Genomic DNA, 19,198 nt, shown 5'->3' with positions numbered 1-19,198 from the left:
ACACACACACACACACACACACACACACAAACGTGCGCCCGCAACTTCTACCAAACTGAAAACGCTTAGACTTAGAGTTTAGAGTGCCTCGCACTCTGATAATATGACCTTCTGCAGTTGCGAGAACCGTAAAACTAAAAACACTTACCAAAAATAAAACCCAAAATGCAAAAACCTTTATTAGTGAGAAGAGTGAACAAAAGCAGCTACACTGCTGCCAACAACATTGTCAACAACGAATATAATCCAATAATTATGGATTTTGTGTAACAGCCAAGGAGATTAAAAGTAATTCTAAACATCCTTGGTAACAGCTAATCTGAACAGTTAGGTTTACAACGTTGTATTCGCTGTCTCCTGTTTTGTTTCAAAATAATTACATTTAAACATAAAGTAAATAGCCTGATCTATATTTTAGAAATACATCTAGATCTACCTGAAGACTATCGATAAAAACAAAAATAATTTATGCATGTGTAACTAGCCTAATTATGGATAGCCGAGGTTAACTCTTTTAGTGTACGGAAACAGTTTCCAGGGAAGACTACTCTATTAAGCTGAACTCTCACATTTTTGAAGTTCAATAATATTGGAGTCAACAAACGAAACAAGCATTGTTTTCTCCTCATGCCTCATGGACGCCGAGCAGGTTGGCTCTCTACAAATATTTAATTTTATATTCAATATATAATTATAATCGTGCTGTTTGTACGTTTAGTCTAGTCTATATCTACGCTCCTAGCTTCATGCGATAATTTGATTTAGATTAAAAGAAAGCAATGTAGATCTAGAATCTAGATCTAGACTCTAGATCTAGATTCTAGATCTAGATTTCTAGATCTAGAATCTAGATCTAGATCTAGATTCTATATTCTATATCGACTATATCTAGATCTAGATATAGATCTAGATTCTAGATCTAGATCTAGATTAGATCTAGAGTCTAGAGATCTAGTATATCGTGGACGGGAGTTGTTGATCTTGATTTGAAACGAATGTCTGTATGGAGGTGTTGATTGTTGGAGCCACGGATAGGCAGGCTGGGCTTTCGAAATTCAAGTTTTCCAAAGCTTGGAGTACTGACTTTCCGTCTGTGAAGATAATAGTGTTCTTGATTTTGTTTGGATGTATTACACCTATGAGAAAATGTTGGTCAGGTGGAGGATTGCTGCTTCAATGGCGATGGTCTCAGCCTCGTAATTTGTACAAGAAGTACCACATGCATCAAATAGCTCTTCACATGTTAATGTTTTTTCAGGATGTTAAATTCTTACCCCAAAGCCTGCGTTTATAGTTCCTTTGAAGGCTGACCCGTCTGTGCAAATATGAATTGAACCACTAGGGTAGGAGTCAATTGTCTTCAGAGCTGTTGTCTTCAGTCGTACTGGGTCACATTCCTTTTTCACTGTCTCTTTTATGAGGGAAGTTTTGATGTTGGCATTCTTGATGTTAGTGTTTGGGGGGAGTTCTGGTCTACTTAAGGGTTTCAGCATTTCTCTGTTACATGGAAGATGGTGTTTTTCTGCTAGTTCAGTGGCTGTGTCAAGTATTGATCTTCCTTGAATCCGTTTCTTCGGTCGTCTCTGTTCAATTAATTTCCTGTTTGGGTGGTTTTTCTCTAGTCTTTTGTAGCACACTCCCTCGTCTCCACAACTGCTGCCTCTCTCTGCAAGTCCAAGGGTTCCAGGTTCGTATGGATTTCACAAGCTGCAGTTGGAGTGGATCTCAAAGCTCGGGAGATAAATGGTACAGCTTGATTTTGGATTTTGTCAAGAGACCTCTAAGTTGGTTTGCTGTGCTGCAGATTGTCTGTAAGGTTAGGTTATATTCCATGGCAGAGCGTACATAGCCAACATATAGCTGTCTGAGCGCATCCTTGTCCACTTCCCATTAAGTGCTAGTCGTCTGAGAAGGTTAAGTCTCTTGTTGGCCTTGGTCTTCAGGTTCCAGATATGGTTTTTGCATGAAAACGGTCTGTCCAGCTCGATCCCAAGTTAGGTCGGGTTTTCAACTTTTTCTAGTTTGTTTCCTGCAAGTGAGATGGTGAGATTTTGCTTTGCAACTTTGTGGCTTTTTGTAAAGACGGTGTAGATAGTCTTGGTACAATTTACTTTTAGTTTCCACTTGCAGCAGTAGTTGTTGAATCTATCTAGATCCTCATTTACAAGCCGTGCACTGATGCCAGCTTGTTTACTTGTATGCCAGATGGCTAGGTCGTCGGCATGGCCTTCTTCGATTTCAGTATCTCAGGCAGGTCGTTTATGAAAAGGCTGTCGTTATTCGGACTCGAGTCCGAATAACATTTTTTCATATTCGGACTCGAGTCCGAATAACATTTGTTCATATTCGGACTCGAGTCTGAATATGAAAAAATTGAAAAAATGTTATTCGGACTCGGGTCCGGAGAAAAGGAAGTGTCTTTGTTCTATAGATCTAACGTTCAGTGCTTCCAATTTTCCGCCATTTTTTAGTTTCCCCCACACCTTATCTGCCGATCCAATGCCCGCCGCCTCATTGATATGCCCCCCCCCCCCCCCACGTTTCCCACTTTCTTTGTTGTAGAAAAAGGTAAAATTGAAGATTAGCAGACACACAAGCCTGTGTCATATCGATTGTTTACCAAGAAAAAGTTGTGTTGCTGTGTAGAGCTGAGCATACGGAACTTTTGATTCCATAGATCCATAGACCAGCGCACAATTCATTACGTAGATCTACGTCAAGACTAGCTTATTATTGTAATAATGATCAGTTGCCGGGGGGAAAAGACTGACTCGTATGCGACGTTCAAAGCCCGGACTGATAGTGCCCCCCACCACCACCCTCCCAGACACGCACACAGCCACACGTGTGCAGGCCGCCCCTCCAAGATTAAAACCCGGCTCCTGCACAAAACGCCTTTTTGCCCGAAGTGAGCCCGGTCTCTACCCAGCCTGAAGCGAGTCACGAGTGAGGCAGGACAGGAAGCCGGAGTCACGAGTCACAGGAAGTCGGAAGTGATGTCATGCTGGACAAGAATCAGAGTCCGAATAACATTTTTTCATATTCGGACTCGAGTCCGAATAACATTTTTTCATATTCGGACTCGAGTCCGAATAATCACTTCGTTATGAAAACAAGGAAAAGTGTGCAGCTCGGAGAGGAACCCTGGGGTAGGCCCCCCTCTAGTACAGCTTTGGATGACACACCATGGTTAATCCTGGTCTTAATACCAAAAAGTTTTTTTCTTTGGGCCCCGAGGCTATGTCACGTTCTGTCGATTGTGGATCCACGGAATGCGCAACAGTCCATCGATTGTTGCGCATTCTGTAGATCGGTGGATCACACACCGCAGCACTTTTTGTGGATCCATAGAATGGGCAACAATCGATTTAATTATAAAAAGTATTAATTTAGTAGACATAAGTCATTTTTAATGGGACAAATCATAAAGTACATATATATATAGTTGTAGTAGTAACCGCAAAAGAAATAGACACTGGTTTTTTAGCTGAAAATGTGTCCCTCTTAAAAAAGTAATTTTTATGAATGTCATTCCTCTTAACTTGCATCAGGGTACAGCATGTCTGTAGTAGTAGTAGTAGTAGTAGTCTGCTGTTTGTTGTGATGAATGTCCATCTTATAAAACAGTTAAATAGTTGACTTGGAAGCTCATATGTGGTATCCTATCTGTGTTTGATGGTCTCTGAGACTTGTGATCGTTGGTGCCTGCTCCAGGCCTGACACCTACCTGAAGGAGGAGGAAATAGATTATAAGTGCAATGTCAACAATATGGATGTGGATTCTCATCTGAATGTTAACACCTTATTTCAATGCAGAAAAATGAAACACTCGACGCTCGGTTAAGATAATAGATCCGCTGCGCATTCTACGGATCCATTAAAAAGCTGCGCGATCCACCGATCTTATACAGAATGTGCAGCAATCGATGGATTGTTGCGCATTCCATGGATCCACAAAATGCGCTGCACGATCCACCGATGGCTAAAATCGACAGTACGCGCCTAACAAATTATATATATATCTATTTTTATATTTATTGATATATAATAAATTATATACAACTGCCATGCAGTCCCAGCAAAGAGAAGAATATGACTGATATGGTACTAGCGTGTCGTTCGAGGCGACTAAAAATAGCAAACCAGGTAGTGACTCCCGAAACAGAGTCATTCTCCCTCCAGGTCGGGGGTTGAGTCACGAGGCTGACAACGTCTCTCGTAAAAAGATCCTGTTACAGAAACACATACAAGCAAATACCATTATCTCTTCTTGGCTGGTCGTGGATTTTCTTCAAATGGAGAGAATATAATGAATAATGTGAATGATGCGAGTCAGTGAAAGCCGAAAGAAAGCTACTGGGCAGAAGCCTCCACCATCATCTAAGTCCAAGTCTCATCGGATTGGAAACATGGAGGAGATGCGTGGAAAGGGACATGAGAGAGATGAAGCTCACTTGGAACGAGCGTGGAAGGATGGGCCGGGACAGAGATAAATGGAAGGAGCTTGTATGTTGCCTATACTCTGCCAGGGGTGAAAGGCATTGATGATGATGAAATTATAATAATATGAATGTATGTATACTGCTCTTTGGATGCATACTGGCAAGACCATTAATTATTAAAATAAATGGCTTACAGTAACCAAGCCTGCAAATTGTTCATTTTGAGACAGTATCAATGCCACCCTGCCTCATTTCAGTGTAAGCTTGTTGATTTTACCCCACTTCTGTCTAGACGTCTCCACAGGTGCTGCACAATATGAGTCTTGAAAATTACTCACCCCGTCTCATGAATTGTATTTCTTAGATGTACATGAGGCCTAAAGTTTGGTTTTGAGGAAAAATGATTTCATATATAAGTCATTTTTAAAATGATTTAGGTGTATGCTGAGAGTATTGCAAAATGGCGGGGCCACGTGTAGCAGTATTTTTTTTGTGTATGAAATTTTTTTTGGTTTTGTTTCAATGTTAAGGATAGGTTGGACCATTGCAAGTATACATTTTAAAAGGCAGATCCTATTGCTCAGATCAGGGCTTCATCTTAGAATGTTTTTATTTTCAGATTGAGGAGTTTTTTCCTTTATGATATATCAGAAAGGTCATACAGCTTTTCAAGATGGAATCAAGAAGCATTGACTTTGCAAAGACTGCCTCTATTGACATGATGTCTCTTAACAATAAGGTATTTTTATTCCATGACATCTATGTGCATTGTATATCAATTGGTAATGTTTATATATTATGAAATGCATATTTGGTGAACTTTTATTCTATTTTTCTTTTTTATTCATCAATAAATTTGATCAGTAATTACCTTGTATTTTATTATTGTTGTGTGTTTTTTGGCATACTGATGAAAGTGGAGTCTTTTATTTTTTGAAAAATATTGTTGTCTCCATTATTGTTCATTTACTTTCAATAGATTCTCCTGGATTCATATCATGATAGTGACTGCAGCAAAAACAAATTAAAATTCAGCTGAAAGCTAAGTGTAGGATGAAAATTTTTCTTTTTGGCTGCATACATTTTAAGTTGCCTTAGAATAGACTTGTTTTGTATCTAGCAGAGTGTTGAACGGGAAAGAAATACAGCATATAAAAGACAAAAACGTTCCAAGTTAATGTATGGATTAACCCATATATTTTGTGGCGCAATCAGGTTACATATTTCAGCTTTATTGAGCGTTTTTTGGTCTAATGTTTGAAGATCGTTGCTTGTGCCAAATATCTGAAAGTAAAAAAATAAAATATATTTGAATTACCCCTTATTCTGTGGATTCTTTCTATTTTTTCAGATTGTTAATATGAGGCAAGTTGTGAAAAGAGCAAAAGTGCAAGTCATCAACAAATTGTGCAGACAGATCAAAGATTTGAAGAAGAAAAAGTAAGATTCTAAATTAATTTACCAAAATTATATGAGATAGGACATTTTTATTTAAATGTGAAGACTGACCTTTTAGTTTTAGAGTGGTAACTGGTAACAGTTGAAGGAGGGCTCAGTGCTCATATGAGTGATGTTAATTTAGCTTTTTTTTTTTATAGATTGTGCCTATTACAATATCTCTGAAATTGACCAGCCTCCTTTTCAGGGGGTAATGTAGTTTGTTGTTGGTACAGAAGAAGTCTTGCTCTAATTAGTCTACTTCATCTTATAGAAATGGGGACACTCTGTTGCTTAACCCTATTGCTGTCAGTGGTAAACTTACACTTGTCAGGGGAAAGTCTTAGGAATAAGGGTGCACCTTTAGATGTAAAAAATGAGTACATATGGTAGCTTTTAAGGACAAGTGGACTAACCCAGATTACGGGGGCTTCCAGAAATCTTGACCTACACCAAAAGTGGGCATTGCCCTACCTATAGGAGCAGTTTGTTTCATTGGTGTGTATATATTTGTTTGGTTACAGAGAAAACTCACTCCCCACCAGGACAGTGCTACTGACTGACGTGTCTTTAGCCAATTCTCAAAGGGGGATATTTATTATTAATATATTCATATGCACAGCAGAATTGTAAATGGGCTGATTTATCAATATCATGCTTATACTGTGCTGGAACAACATAGGGGGAACTGCTGCTTTTTCTTTCCCATCCTTACTATTTTCATTATCCTCTACCTCTTATGTATGTTTTGCGGCTCTCGGTCCAGCGAGGCCACATCCTTGAGCCGCAAAATGCGGCTCGCGGTAGGAAAAGTGTTAAGGGCGAATAGAAGTATATCTTATTTCATTTATTATTAGAATATGCTCCCATGTCTGGAAAAGCTGTTTAGAGACGTCAACCAGGGTAACATGATTGGCTTCACTTAAAAAATGTGAACATGTTTGACCAAATTATGCAACTATAATAACTCTGAGGTTAATGCATTGAGGTATTTTTTTTACATTGGGTTGGTAAATATGGCCTGAAAATTTTCTACTGTTTAATGCTCAGTAGTCTAGTGAAATGAAAGACCCGAAGAAGGAGCTGAGAAGTGCTGATAGGTTCACAGATACGGAAATTAAAAGAGCTGTGTCTGGGTACCTGGCTGTTTTCCCAAGTCATAGAGGATTTGTTTTCTTGTATGCCCCATTTTGACAACCCCCCCCCCTCTCGAAACTCAAAAGAAGTCTTGCTTGGCTGGTTGCTATAATCTCAAAACTTCTTTGATGTTGTTCTCCACATGAACTTCGGCAAGTATTCTTTCCTCATTATCGTCACCCCTTTCAGTCTGCCACAGCCACAGCAAAGGAATATTGCACTAAACCAAATTTGTTGCAACAGGCTCGACCAAATCTGAACTTGTGCTTGAAAACTTTAAATGGATCTAAATTTATGGCTAAAGTAAAATTGGAAGATATGTATATTAAAATTTTAATTGTTTTGTCAAAATTTAATAAGGAATGTTTGTAATTTGGTTGAAACAAAGTAGAAGAAGGGATTTGTAGTTTGTTCGACAATGGTACACCAACTCACAGTACGTGTATTTAGTTTTTACAAACCACTTTACTGTTTCCTTATTTATTTATACTTCCATTGTCCTATATCTTTGATTAAAGCTTATGATTTTTTAAATTAAAAAGAGTTCCATGTCCATGTGTGCAAGTTTTGCACAAATGTTACTTAATTAATGGCTAAAATTTATACTTTGAACCGAATAAGACGCTTGAAAAGTTCCTTTTTCCGTACTTGAGTATTGACTGTTTGTTGTTATAATTACTGGAATTCTACTCTCACTACATTTTCTTTATTACTCTCCGTTGGTTTTAGAGGTCAAATTGTTCCATACTGTCCTTTCGTCCAGTTTGACTTGTGTTGGTTTTGGGATTTCACCGTTTTGAATGCTTTTGATTAACTGATGATCTGCTTAGTTTTTTTAATTTACTTTTTTTCTTTTTTTTCTTCTCTTTTCTATTAAAGAGGGACAGAAGAACAGAAGACGAAAAATCTTCAGAAAGCAGAACGGCTGATTGAAGAGATTGACTCCATGAAGGTGAGGGTGTAAGGAATAGAAATTTTCAAATCTTTGTCCGGTAGCATTTATTAAATTATTTAACGAAATGTGCATAGTGTTTTCATTTGTGTGACATTTTGCTGCCTTATATTTCAATAGTTCAAATGCATGGGTGAAATTTGCAATTCGTAACTTGGATAGTGATTTACTAAGCTTGTTTTTAAATTATTTGTATTGCTTTATGTTAATTATTCAGTGATGCTCCCAGTATATATCTCATTATGTACAATTTACTACATTTGAGTTTTTATTTTATTTTCAAGCTGCTCTTTCTTTTAATCTTGAAAGTATCATAATTATATTGTGTTTTAAAAGAACTAAGTGTGTCATGACACTGTGGAATCAGGCGCTGGGCAATTTTTTGGCGTGTGGAGTTACTAATATCATCTTAAAGCGTATTCATTAGTCTTGCATTCGGTGAAAAAAATACCCATCATGTATCTTGAATAGAAGTCAAAATATTTACAATTGAATGAGATGGGCTCACCTGTTTTTAGAGGGAAAATAAGCGAGAAAATGGTGACTTCCAATCTAGAGAGTTCTTGGAAACTGCAAATTTACTTTTTTTGTTGCTTTTAATCGTTTTTTTCATAAAAATTCACACTTAAATGAGTCCGGGGAGGGGGGGCTCCCGGAAAGTCCTGATTCGGCTCAAAACTATGGGTTTCAAGTTGTAGGCATTTTCTGCAGCTTCTTACAACTGTTTCATCACGTAAGAACCCCCTAAAGTCTTATTTCTTCCCGTACCAGGCATGTTTGTCACCACCTTTTCTCCATAAAGTCAATCTTTTATTTTTATTTATCACCCGTTTTCTCGAAACTTGATTTTTCTTAATACTTCTTTTAATAACTCCACCATTTTTCATCCAATCATGAAATTTTCACAGAAGGGAGAAAAGATGTAAAAAATTCGTATGATGAATTTTAGATAAATGCAATAGTTTTTTGTTGGTGGTGTTTGGAGTGTTGATTTTCACTGATTTTTTGCAAACGTGAGTAATAAGGCTGCCGTATCCGTGGAAACAATTTTTTTTTCTCCAATTTGATTTCCGATTTTAATACTCCTTACTATGCTTGTTATATGTGTGGCCTTTGGTAACATTTGATCCCGTAATAAGTGAGATTGCCTTCAGCTGCTGCCCCCTAACCTAAAGCCAAAAAACAAAAAAATTCGATAAAAGTTGCCTAACGGGCAGAAAAGTGTGATTTCTTCAATTTCATTGTTTTGACGAGCACCTGATTTCGCTAAGATTCCTCACAAATAATCAAATTTTCTTCCTCATCAGTTTTCTTTAATTTTTGCCTTATTTTCATTAATTTCAATTTGTGTTGGTCTGAGAAAGATATGCTGATGTTTTTTCTTGCAGTTGTTACTTTTTTCTGCTGTTGAGGGGGGTTTAGATTTTTTGGTAGTTGGAACAAGCGTTTTGAGTGTCTCTTAAAAAGGTGTTTTAGACCATTGTTTGCATTCCCTGTTGGGGTTTCACCGTTTACGCAATTTGATCTCCTTTGATATATATATATATATGCTTGAAAATGGTTGTGAAGGCAGGTGCTCTGCTCTCTTGCTTACATGTCTTTGTGTGCTTCTTTTGGACTTGCATAATGACAAAGAGTAATATGTTCCCCCCTCCCACAGAAATTAAAGGAAGACAAGGTCTCAAAGTACGCCTTGGCCAACACCACTTCCTTCGAGGAGATTTCCAAGGTATTGTGTTTTGCCGTTAAGCATCGCTCAGCTCTCTGGTATTTAGGATCAGATCTACTTTTGTTTTTTTCTGTTTTTGAACAAAGGTCAACATTAATATTATTTTGAGGAACTTTCAACTGTATTTTCTTAATTTTCTCGACTTGAAAGGTACATTTTCTTTGGTCTTTTTTAAACATAGTATGGCTAATTCAAATGTTGTGCCTAAAAATTGTTTGAGAACTCTGCCTGCTAGAAAACTGACTCAATATTTCATGTGCTTGTCTTGTATTGGATATGATTAAATTAACATTTATTATATATTTGTGTACAAAATTTATTGTGCATAAATCCCCCCGGCAGTGCTAGTGACTGAAGTTGTCTTTAGGCCATTCCCAAAGGGGGGATATTAACATGTTCTTATGCACAGTAGAATTGTAAATGGGCTGATTTATCAATGTCATGCTTATACTGTGCCGGAACAACATAGGGGGAACTGCTGCTTTTTCTTTCCTCATCCATGCTATTGTCATTTTTACCTCTACTTCTTTTGTATGTTTGTCACTCTCTAGTGAATTGCTTTTTGTGGGGTGCCTTGATAGTTGAAGCAGACTTTGTACTGTTGAGGCTAGAGTAAGGCTGATTCCCCGTTTGGACTTCTCTGTTGACATCCACCCCTTGGCGCTCGTATATGACCTTATGCGGTTGCGAGCGCCGTAGAACCTTACTAAATCAAAAGCATAAATCAGAAAATTGTGGCTGTCGCAAGCAATCGACTTAAGTTCAAATTTTAAAATGTTCAGTTTGTACTCCCTTTCAAAGATGCACCTTTTCAGTATCACCAAAATGCAAATATGCAGTTTAATGCTAGACTCTATGGTCAAGGCTTACAGTTTTCTTGCTTTTCATGATTCGTAATAGGAACAACACAACAAAAACTAGGTTTTTATGTCTCTGGTGTAAAAAGTATTCAAAGGGACCAAAGTAGATTGCTTGCAATATTGATGAAGTGTATAATTTTTACGTGCGAGAACTATTTTTCTACTTCACCTCACACTATCACAGTGTCAATTCAGTTTGATTCTTAGAAGGGAGATCATTAAAGTTAAATTGCTGTGGAATGCCTTGTGATTGTTTTAGCATTGATGATGTAATTTTTGTCATTTATAGTTAACACTTGTCTGACTCTTTTCTAAATGAAGACACATACGCGAGGCATCGTGGTGAAATCAGGCACTAGTTAAAATAAGGAAATCAAAGAAACAGGCATTTTTCCTCCAGTTTGGCAATTTTTATTGAATTTTTGTATATTGGCCCAACACGTTTTATGTCCATATAAAAACACATTCCCATATGAATTTAACTGAAAAACATCGATCAATGGCAAAAATGTGTAAATTTTCAGTTTACAAGGGCTCTCAAGCTATAGAAGTTACCAAACTTTGGCGACCATTTTCTCGCTAATTTTACCTCTATAACCATTGACCCCTCTTTCTTCAATCCCAAATATTTTTATTTCTAATCAAGATAGATGGATATTCTTTTCATAGAAAGCAAGGCAAGGCATATGAATAAGCTTTCAGATGATACCAATAACACCACATGCCCAAAAATTGATGAGCGCCTGATTTCATCATGTCGTGACTCTTGTTTGACAATTGTAAAGAAAATTCAGTGTAGAACACATGTTTTAAAAATTTCTGCTATTACGAGAATGATAATGAAAGTGACAGAATTTTTACTCTTTTTTATTTATTTTTTGTTGCAGGCAACAATAAAGGCGGGGCCACGAGCTCTAGCACGCCTCTCTGCCCACCCATTGATGGTGAAAAAAGTCGATGATTTCCGGCAGCAGCACCAGGACTGGCGTGATCTAGCAGCGTACTTGCTGGTGAAGCAGACGGGAAGACGCTTCAAAACCAAGAAACAAAAGCAGATAAAGCTGGCGCAGTCTGTGGAAAACATTGAGGCGTCGGAGACGATGACGAAAGCATACATTCAGGAAAGGTTCGGAGAAGAGGGGCTGAAGAAAGCGGAGCAAAGGTTTGAGTGGAAGAGGAAACGTCAGAGACCGTTGCCGAAACAAGATAATCAGGGGAGTGAATCCAAGGATGAGGGTAGCAAGGGAGTCATGGGAGAAGGTGAAAAGGTTGTGCATAGTCACGGAAGATCTGATGGTAATTCTGAAGACAGCGCGTTCTCTGATGTACAAAGTGATGACGAAAACTTGGTTGAGGGCAAAACATTGGAAAGTAATTCCTCAATGAATGTTGGAGAAATAATGACATCGTCTCTAACTGTTGATGATACAAAGGAAAGTAATGATGAAGATGTTGATGAGAGTGAGGATGAAAATGGTGCTGAGGATGATGATGAGGGTGGTGATGAGGAAGGGAAAGAGGAGGAAGAGGAAGGGAAAGAGGAGGAAGAGGAAGGAGAAGAGGAAGATGAGGAGGAAGAGGACAGTTCTGAAGATGATGAGAGCGATAGTGGAGAGGTTAAGAAGCCCCAGTTGGTTACAAAACCAGAGAAAAGCTTGTTGCCTTCAAAAGGTAATGCCAGCAAGCCTGAAATCATGAAAAGTAATACGGCTCCCAAGGATGGCAAGAAATTGAAACAAAGTGAAAGTGTAATTAGAGAGCTGAATCTAGAAGAAATAGCTGGTGAAGACATTGATGATGGGGACAGTAGTGATTCAGACACTGGTGATACTGGCTCAAGAGTGAGTGAATCTAGAACGAGTGGTGAAGAAGCTAATAGTAGTGAAGAAGCTGATGACTCTCACAATGAAGTGACTAGTTCTTCTAAACAAAAGATGAAAGTTAAAAAATCTAAGGAGGTGATTGCATCTACTTTGTTGACTGGCAAGAAGAAGCATGATGAAAAGGAGAAGGATATTCCTGATTTACTTTTACACCGTAGTTCTGTGAAAAAATTTCGAAAGGACCCATTTTTTGAAGCCAGCGGTGATGAAAGCGATGGAAGCAGCAATGATGAGCTTGAAGTGCCTATGGATAATGCTTCAGATATTGCTCACACCTCACAGTCTCAAGATTCCTACGGTGCTTCTACATTTAAAGGCAGGAACTTTGACTCTATGTTTCACAATCCTTGGTCTGATGGGGAAGAAGAGAAGTCGTTGAAAAACAGAAGAGGTGGAGGAGGAAGGGGAGGAAGAGGAGACTTTCATCTCAACAGAAATAAAAATTACAGCCGTGATGGATTCAAGTCTTTCAAAAGAGGTAGCAGATTTGATAGTCCCAGAGGAATGAGGGGACGGGGGAGCGATCGAGGAGGGAGAGGCAGAGGAGACCACAGTAGAACCTACTCCAGGAACAACAGAGACTCGTCATCAGTTTGGGAAAAGCCAAGAGACAGAGGGTGAGTTGACCCTTTATTTTGTTTCTCCAGTTCTGCTGTAAGCTGACGAAATGCCTTTTATTTTTGGCACCAAACTTTTTTTATTTGCTGAATCGAAAACTTTATCAGTCACCCTACTAGTGTGAAAAAATCAAATTGGAACTGCGTTGTTTTTTAAATAAATTAGAATTTAAATTTCGGAATAAAGCCTTTTTAAAATGATTATGCTGAAAAAAAACCTCTACTTCGAACTGCTGTGAATTTTAAAAAAGGCGTTTTGTCAGCTTACAGCAGAGTTAGGTTAAAGTGTTTTTTGAAACTTTTCAACATTCATTTGAGGACCAAGAGGTATGCTGCGTTTATGTACCTGGTCATCGGTGGATAGACATCACATAGAAATGACAGAAGTATATTAGACAGAGAAGCAGTACCGTCCTGTTGTACTGTCTGCCCTTCCCATCTATGCGTATACAATATTGATATGAAAGTTGAATGTATCATGCTTCTTTCCTTTCAAACATCTATCGTCTTTATCTCCCCTTCTTCTTTTTTAAAATGTTTGTTACTCCCTTGTAACTCCTAATCTTCTGGCGCTCATTTGACCTTATGCAGTTTGGAGCGCCGTAAAACCTCTACTAAAACTAAAAACTATCTTTTAAAGACATGTTTAACTCACGCAACCCTAACGCTGATAATATCGGTATGTGCGTGCAAAGCTCCAACCTTAACGCCGTCAGTATCGGTATAGAAATTTTCATTCTCGTGACCGAAAACACTACTTTTGTATGAAGCAGACTAAAGCCTTATTGGAAGAGTAACCATTTTTCATTTGAAACATACTATGACCAGAAGTGCAAGCCCAAATTTAGAACAAAGGAAGCTTCGTGCACCATGTGAGGGGGTGCAAACTTTGAACGCACTCCCTTTCTTTGCTTTTTGTTTACTTTTTTGACTCTGTACATAGACCTTTTTCCACAAAGTATTGCATTAAAACTATGACATATTTTGCCTTCAAATTTTCAATACTCACAAATAAAGGTTTGAATAAAATGTGTACCAAATCTGGTTAGGATTTTTTGTGAATAAAAACTCATATACAAGCTTGATTTTGCTGTGTCAAATAGGCGGTGCAGAATTAATTAAAAGTACAGTGTACATGCACATAGGGAAACTGATGGGACGCAGAAATTTTTTCGTGGTGTGCGAATTAAAAAAATAACATTTTTTGTTAAGTGTTTTATGGTGCTCGCAACTGGATAAGGTCATATGAGCATGCGGGACGCATTGAACATTTTCTGTTGGTAGGAAATTTTGAATTTTGCTTGGGTGGCAGGCAAAGCCTACTCTTATCGATTTTAGACCTCTGAGAGATCTTTAACGAGGGCAACTTGCACACGGCACCTTCAAGATTTTTCGCCCTTGTCCGAAAAGGCTAGGTGTAGATCTTTCCTGCCAGAAAAACAGGGGTGCGGCTGAAAGACAGCAGTAAGAAGGAGCCAAGGAGTAGCTGTAGAAAGGCTGCAGAAAGAGTCAGAAGCCCAGAGGAGGGGGCAAAGGAGGTGAGGGGGTGGGAGCAGAAAGTGGAGATGAAAGCAGATGACAGAACAATGCTAGAGAGCAGGAAATGAGGTGAAAGGGGACAATTTTAGAGAAGGAAATTTTTCCGTGGCTACCTAGATTCGAACCTGTGACCTTTGAATGAAAGGCGAACACCTTAACCTCTAGGCCACGAAAGCCCCCATTACGAATTTTGCTATTTACTTGTTTTACATGACATACCATACAAAAAAATGGACATGTACAGGGAAAAATTAGGGGCTTAAAAATCTGTTCGCTATGTTGCTGTTTGCTTTGTGTATGTTAGTTAGACTGTAAGTTCATAGTATCTATAGTGCTAATAATGTTGCAATAGGTTGAGAGGGCAAATAGGATGCATTTTAGATGAAAATGGTGTTTCCTCATCAAAGCAAGAAAATACAAAAACGTTAGAGGCAAATACGATTACAAATTCCTTTAGGTGTAATCAGAATGTGCGTCATCTTTGTTCTCTTTTTGAGATACTGAGCACCAGCTCAAGGGGTTGTCAACTGTAGGTACCTCTATTCGCAGTGCAACAGAGCCAATGTTTATTTACCCATCTGCACATCTCTCACACTCTTGATGCCATTGTTTTTTCTAGCACTGGAAACATTTTGGAATGCTCTTTTTGTTTTTCAGGGGTTTTTTTTTCTTTACGTTGTTCAGGTTTTGCATAACTTTTTGTTTTTTTCCAGGTTCCAAGAGGGTACTACTAGGAATGACAAGTACGCTTCATCAGTGGAAGGTAGTCTGTTTTTTATTATACATTTTTATCTCATGTGTATGAGCTTGTATGATATACTGTCTGTCACATATTGTGAGTAAGATCCATAATAATAATCATGAAAAAGATCACTTCTATTACACCAACTTCCTGGTGGCTCTAAGCACTTAACAATAAAATAAAATTTAGACCATGAACACTGGCCCATTTAATGTACAACAATCATTTCCAGTACATTTGTACCGGTAATATAAGGATGTTTTGACATAAGAACACATACACAAAATGGCGGTTCAATACCTGGCAATGACACTTATTATTGGGAGAAGAATCAAACTAACTAGTAATATAAGATTGAAATAAATGTGTGGCGTGATGATGAAATCAGGCGCTCATCAAAATAATAATATCAAAGAAACCGGCTTTTTTCCAGCCCATTGAGCAATTTTCACCAACCTTTTTTTTTTTTTTAGCTTAACACCTTTTATGTCTTCTTCAAAACACATTTACTGGTGGATTTTATTGAATAACATTGATCAAAGGCACAAAAAATGTAAATTTGCAGTTTCCAAGGATACTCAAGCTTTGGAAGTCGCTAAACTTTGGTGGCCATTCTCTAGCAAATTTTACCTCCTTCAATGGGAAATATCTCAACTTGTTTTCAAGATCAGCGGATATTTTTTCATAAAAAGCAAGACAAATGAACAAGTTTTTAAAGTTATACCAATAACTCCTTATGCCCAAAAATTGAATAGTGCCTGATTCCACCATGTCATAACACAAATGTGCCTGTAGCCTCGTATTTAGTATATTATACAATTGACACAGTGAAATATCAGTGTTCTACAGTTTAGCTAGCATACACATAGCGAAGAGATTTTCAGGTTCAGAAATTTTACTCTTATGTTCTTTGTATTCATGACATGCACATATTGAAAGCAATTGGCGTCATTGAGGATAGATCTAATTAAACACAACCACAAATTTCCTTTATGGACTCTGCTGTGATGAGAGAGGAGAGAGTGGGTATGGTATGAGTGTAGGCCAATTACCTCTCTATAAGCCGAGGCCAATTTTGTAGGCCAATGACTTCTCGATAAGCCGAGGCCAATTTTGTAGGCCAATGACCTCTCTATAAGCCGAGGCCAATTTTGTAGGCCAAGGGTATGTTTATTTCATACGTGGCACGTGTTCAACGGTAGCTCCAGCCTGTATACTTTATTTGCATGTGGAGAGTCTGTGGTGGCATTAAGGAGCTTGCTGGCTTTGTGTAAAGTTGCTTCTAGGGTAAAGATGTAGTAGAGATTAGGCCATGGCGGACCATAAAAAGTGGAAAGGAATTGTGGTGGAGGGAAAATAGCCAATCCTTGCAGATGTGGATAAAAAAAATCAATGTAAAAAACCCAGACCTGCAAAACTTTTAAACTATGAACCTAGCACACATGTTGGCGTGGCATAGAGGGCATAATGCATTTAAGATTTATCCAATTGTTCAACTTTGTCTATCTCCTTTGATATTGCCTGAATGAAATTCATATATATTTTAAAAGATTTCCATGTCTTGCTGATTTTGCTATGTGTGTGCTAGACTGTAGCTCATTATAATAGGGTTTTGCATTCTTTAGAGCGGTTTTTATTCCAAATGAATCTCTGTTAGTGAAGCAGTCCTTTGTTGCAAGTGGAGTAACTAATTTGACTGACACTTAAAATGTTTAAGTAAGCATTTGTAAAAACTGTTGTTGTCTCATCTTCTGTAGGATTTCCTCCCCATCCTGTTAATGAAAGGTTAAGAGCTCCCATTTTTAAACTGGCCTATCCTGTGTCTTTTAGGGTGTTGCGCTCAAGACGGCATTTTTATTGCTTTCTTATATATTCTTGTGTATTTATGCATTTACTTCTACATGTTTGTAAGCAAAGCTGTGTTATTTCTTTTTTGTTTCAGGTGCAAAGACCCAAACAGCACCCAAAGAAAAGCTTCATCCTTCTTGGGAGGCTAGCAGAAAGCGGAAAGCAGAACAAAGTGGGCTGGTTGCGTTTAAAGGAAGTAAAAAAACTTTTGATGATGATTGAAGTAATGTAATGGTGTGGATAAATCATATATATTTGCTAGGTAGCACTTTGTTCAATTAATTCCCAACACATTTTGTGAGGATGTCTTTTTACGCTCTTATTCACTTGTTTTGAACTAGGTTTTTTTTGTGTATCTGTTACCAAGTAATGACTTGTGGTGGTTTCTGTACTGCTTGGTACAGGGTTGTGTGAGATGTGCTGTACCATCATGCCAATAGTGCAATAAAAAGGTTATACCACGGGCATGAAATCTAATACAGAATGTTTGAAAATTTGACCTTGCTCACAACATTTTGTCTGACTTTTCTTTCCTGTGGCAGTGAAATATTGCTAGTTTGTATGTATGTGTTGTTGAAAAAAGAAAAGTCACCAAAAAATTATGAAAGTTATGAATGGAGTCTTCCCATTTAATTTTGTCTTGTGAGTATAAATTTTAATAAATTGCCGTATTATGTATCTGTATTATCAGCATTTGCCATATAATGGGCAGGCTCTTAGGCTTGCGTGCAAAAAGTGTGAGTTTGATTCTGGCACGGAGAAGTCTGTTTTATAGAATATCTCTTTTTGTCTGATGAGATATAGTGTTCTGGGTTGGCCTGGATAGACAGGGTGGAACCAGACTGCTTCCTAAATGATCTAGATTGTGTCGATGGAAATATAGCATATTAACAATCATGGTTAGAAATCCCCTGGATATGTTTCATGCGAAGCAGTATTTTGCCTTTCAATTGTATTGAGTTGTCGCTTATACTGTGATAAGTGCTTTTATATGACAGTGTCTTTATTTATCCTTGAAATATTAGTAGGCCTGCTGTCGTCTTCAGGACTGAAATATAAATCATGAGTGTTACCAGGAAGACAGAAAAATATCACAAAAATCTGTTATGTTTACTTAAAACTTTTTATTGACACAAATTTTCGACTTTTCTGTTAACTGGTACACTTATACTAAAACTCGGTACATGTACAAAAATTGTACAAGTCAAAGGCTAAAATGATACAAATGCTCAAAATTGCGTACTGCATTGATCATTCGTGAACTATATACAGATATATTTAACGGAGAATACAAGCTATCTGATAATCACAATTGGGGTGTCAAACGTTACAACATACTTGTTTAATTGATCTTCATTGTCTAACTTTGAAAAGGGATATTATTTGAACATGTGTACACTAAGAATACATTTGCGTATGTTATAAATGCTACCAGGGAATGCTGAATGAGAGAGACAGAGAAATTTGTAGCTGTTCAATTTGAAATTGTTTTGATTATGATTTATCTTCCTGATGCCCTGTAAGATTTTGAATGTATCTTTCAATGTGTTCATTGCAAGCTTTCAGCTCAATGGCAAATAAAAAGAATTATCAAAAATATTTCATGGTGTTGGAGTTGAAGAGTTATTTTTTTATATCTATGGTGTCGATTTAAGAATTTATTTAAAGGAGGGAGGGAGGGAGTGAGAGAAAGAGCGAGAGAATTTGCCATACTGTCTCGGATATCAAAAGCAATGGATTTGCTTAGGGTACAACAGATTTGGTCTCCAAAGCCATTCAGTAGAGTGTTTCTTACTGTAACTTAAGCCTCTGTGGATGGTTGGGTGGGCACTCTGAAGTGGTCTCCTCTCTATGTTTCTTCTCAGTGTGATGATGTCATATAATATATGTATTGGTTACTGACCTATTCGAAGGCCACCATCTTTCTGTATTGCCATATGTTTCAACTCCAATTGCTTTGCCTATATTATTACTATAAAGTCTTACGATATGACTTCAGAGCCTCAATATTT

General features: G+C 37.8%; 1 protein-coding gene across 1 annotated transcript; it reads left to right on the top strand.

Moving 5' to 3' along the window:
* The first annotated feature begins 556 nt into the window (after positions 1 to 556).
* LOC101855871 (serum response factor-binding protein 1) lies at positions 557 to 18,785 on the top strand. Its single transcript, XM_005098859.3, has 8 exons — positions 557 to 649; positions 5,062 to 5,181; positions 5,794 to 5,882; positions 7,896 to 7,968; positions 9,629 to 9,697; positions 11,445 to 13,057; positions 15,310 to 15,359; positions 17,281 to 18,785. Exons 2-8 carry the CDS (start codon positions 5,116 to 5,118, stop codon positions 17,406 to 17,408), a joined length of 2,088 nt encoding a protein of 695 aa, XP_005098916.2. The 5' UTR covers positions 557 to 649; positions 5,062 to 5,115; the 3' UTR covers positions 17,409 to 18,785.
* The last annotated feature ends 413 nt before the right edge of the window (positions 18,786 to 19,198 follow it).

Source organism: Aplysia californica, unplaced genomic scaffold, assembly GCF_000002075.1.
Source record: "Aplysia californica isolate F4 #8 unplaced genomic scaffold, AplCal3.0 scaffold00195, whole genome shotgun sequence".
NCBI lineage: Eukaryota > Metazoa > Mollusca > Gastropoda > Aplysiida > Aplysiidae > Aplysia > Aplysia californica.
The sequence above is the reverse complement of the archived record's forward strand: the minus strand, read 5'-3'. Positions and strand labels throughout refer to the sequence as shown.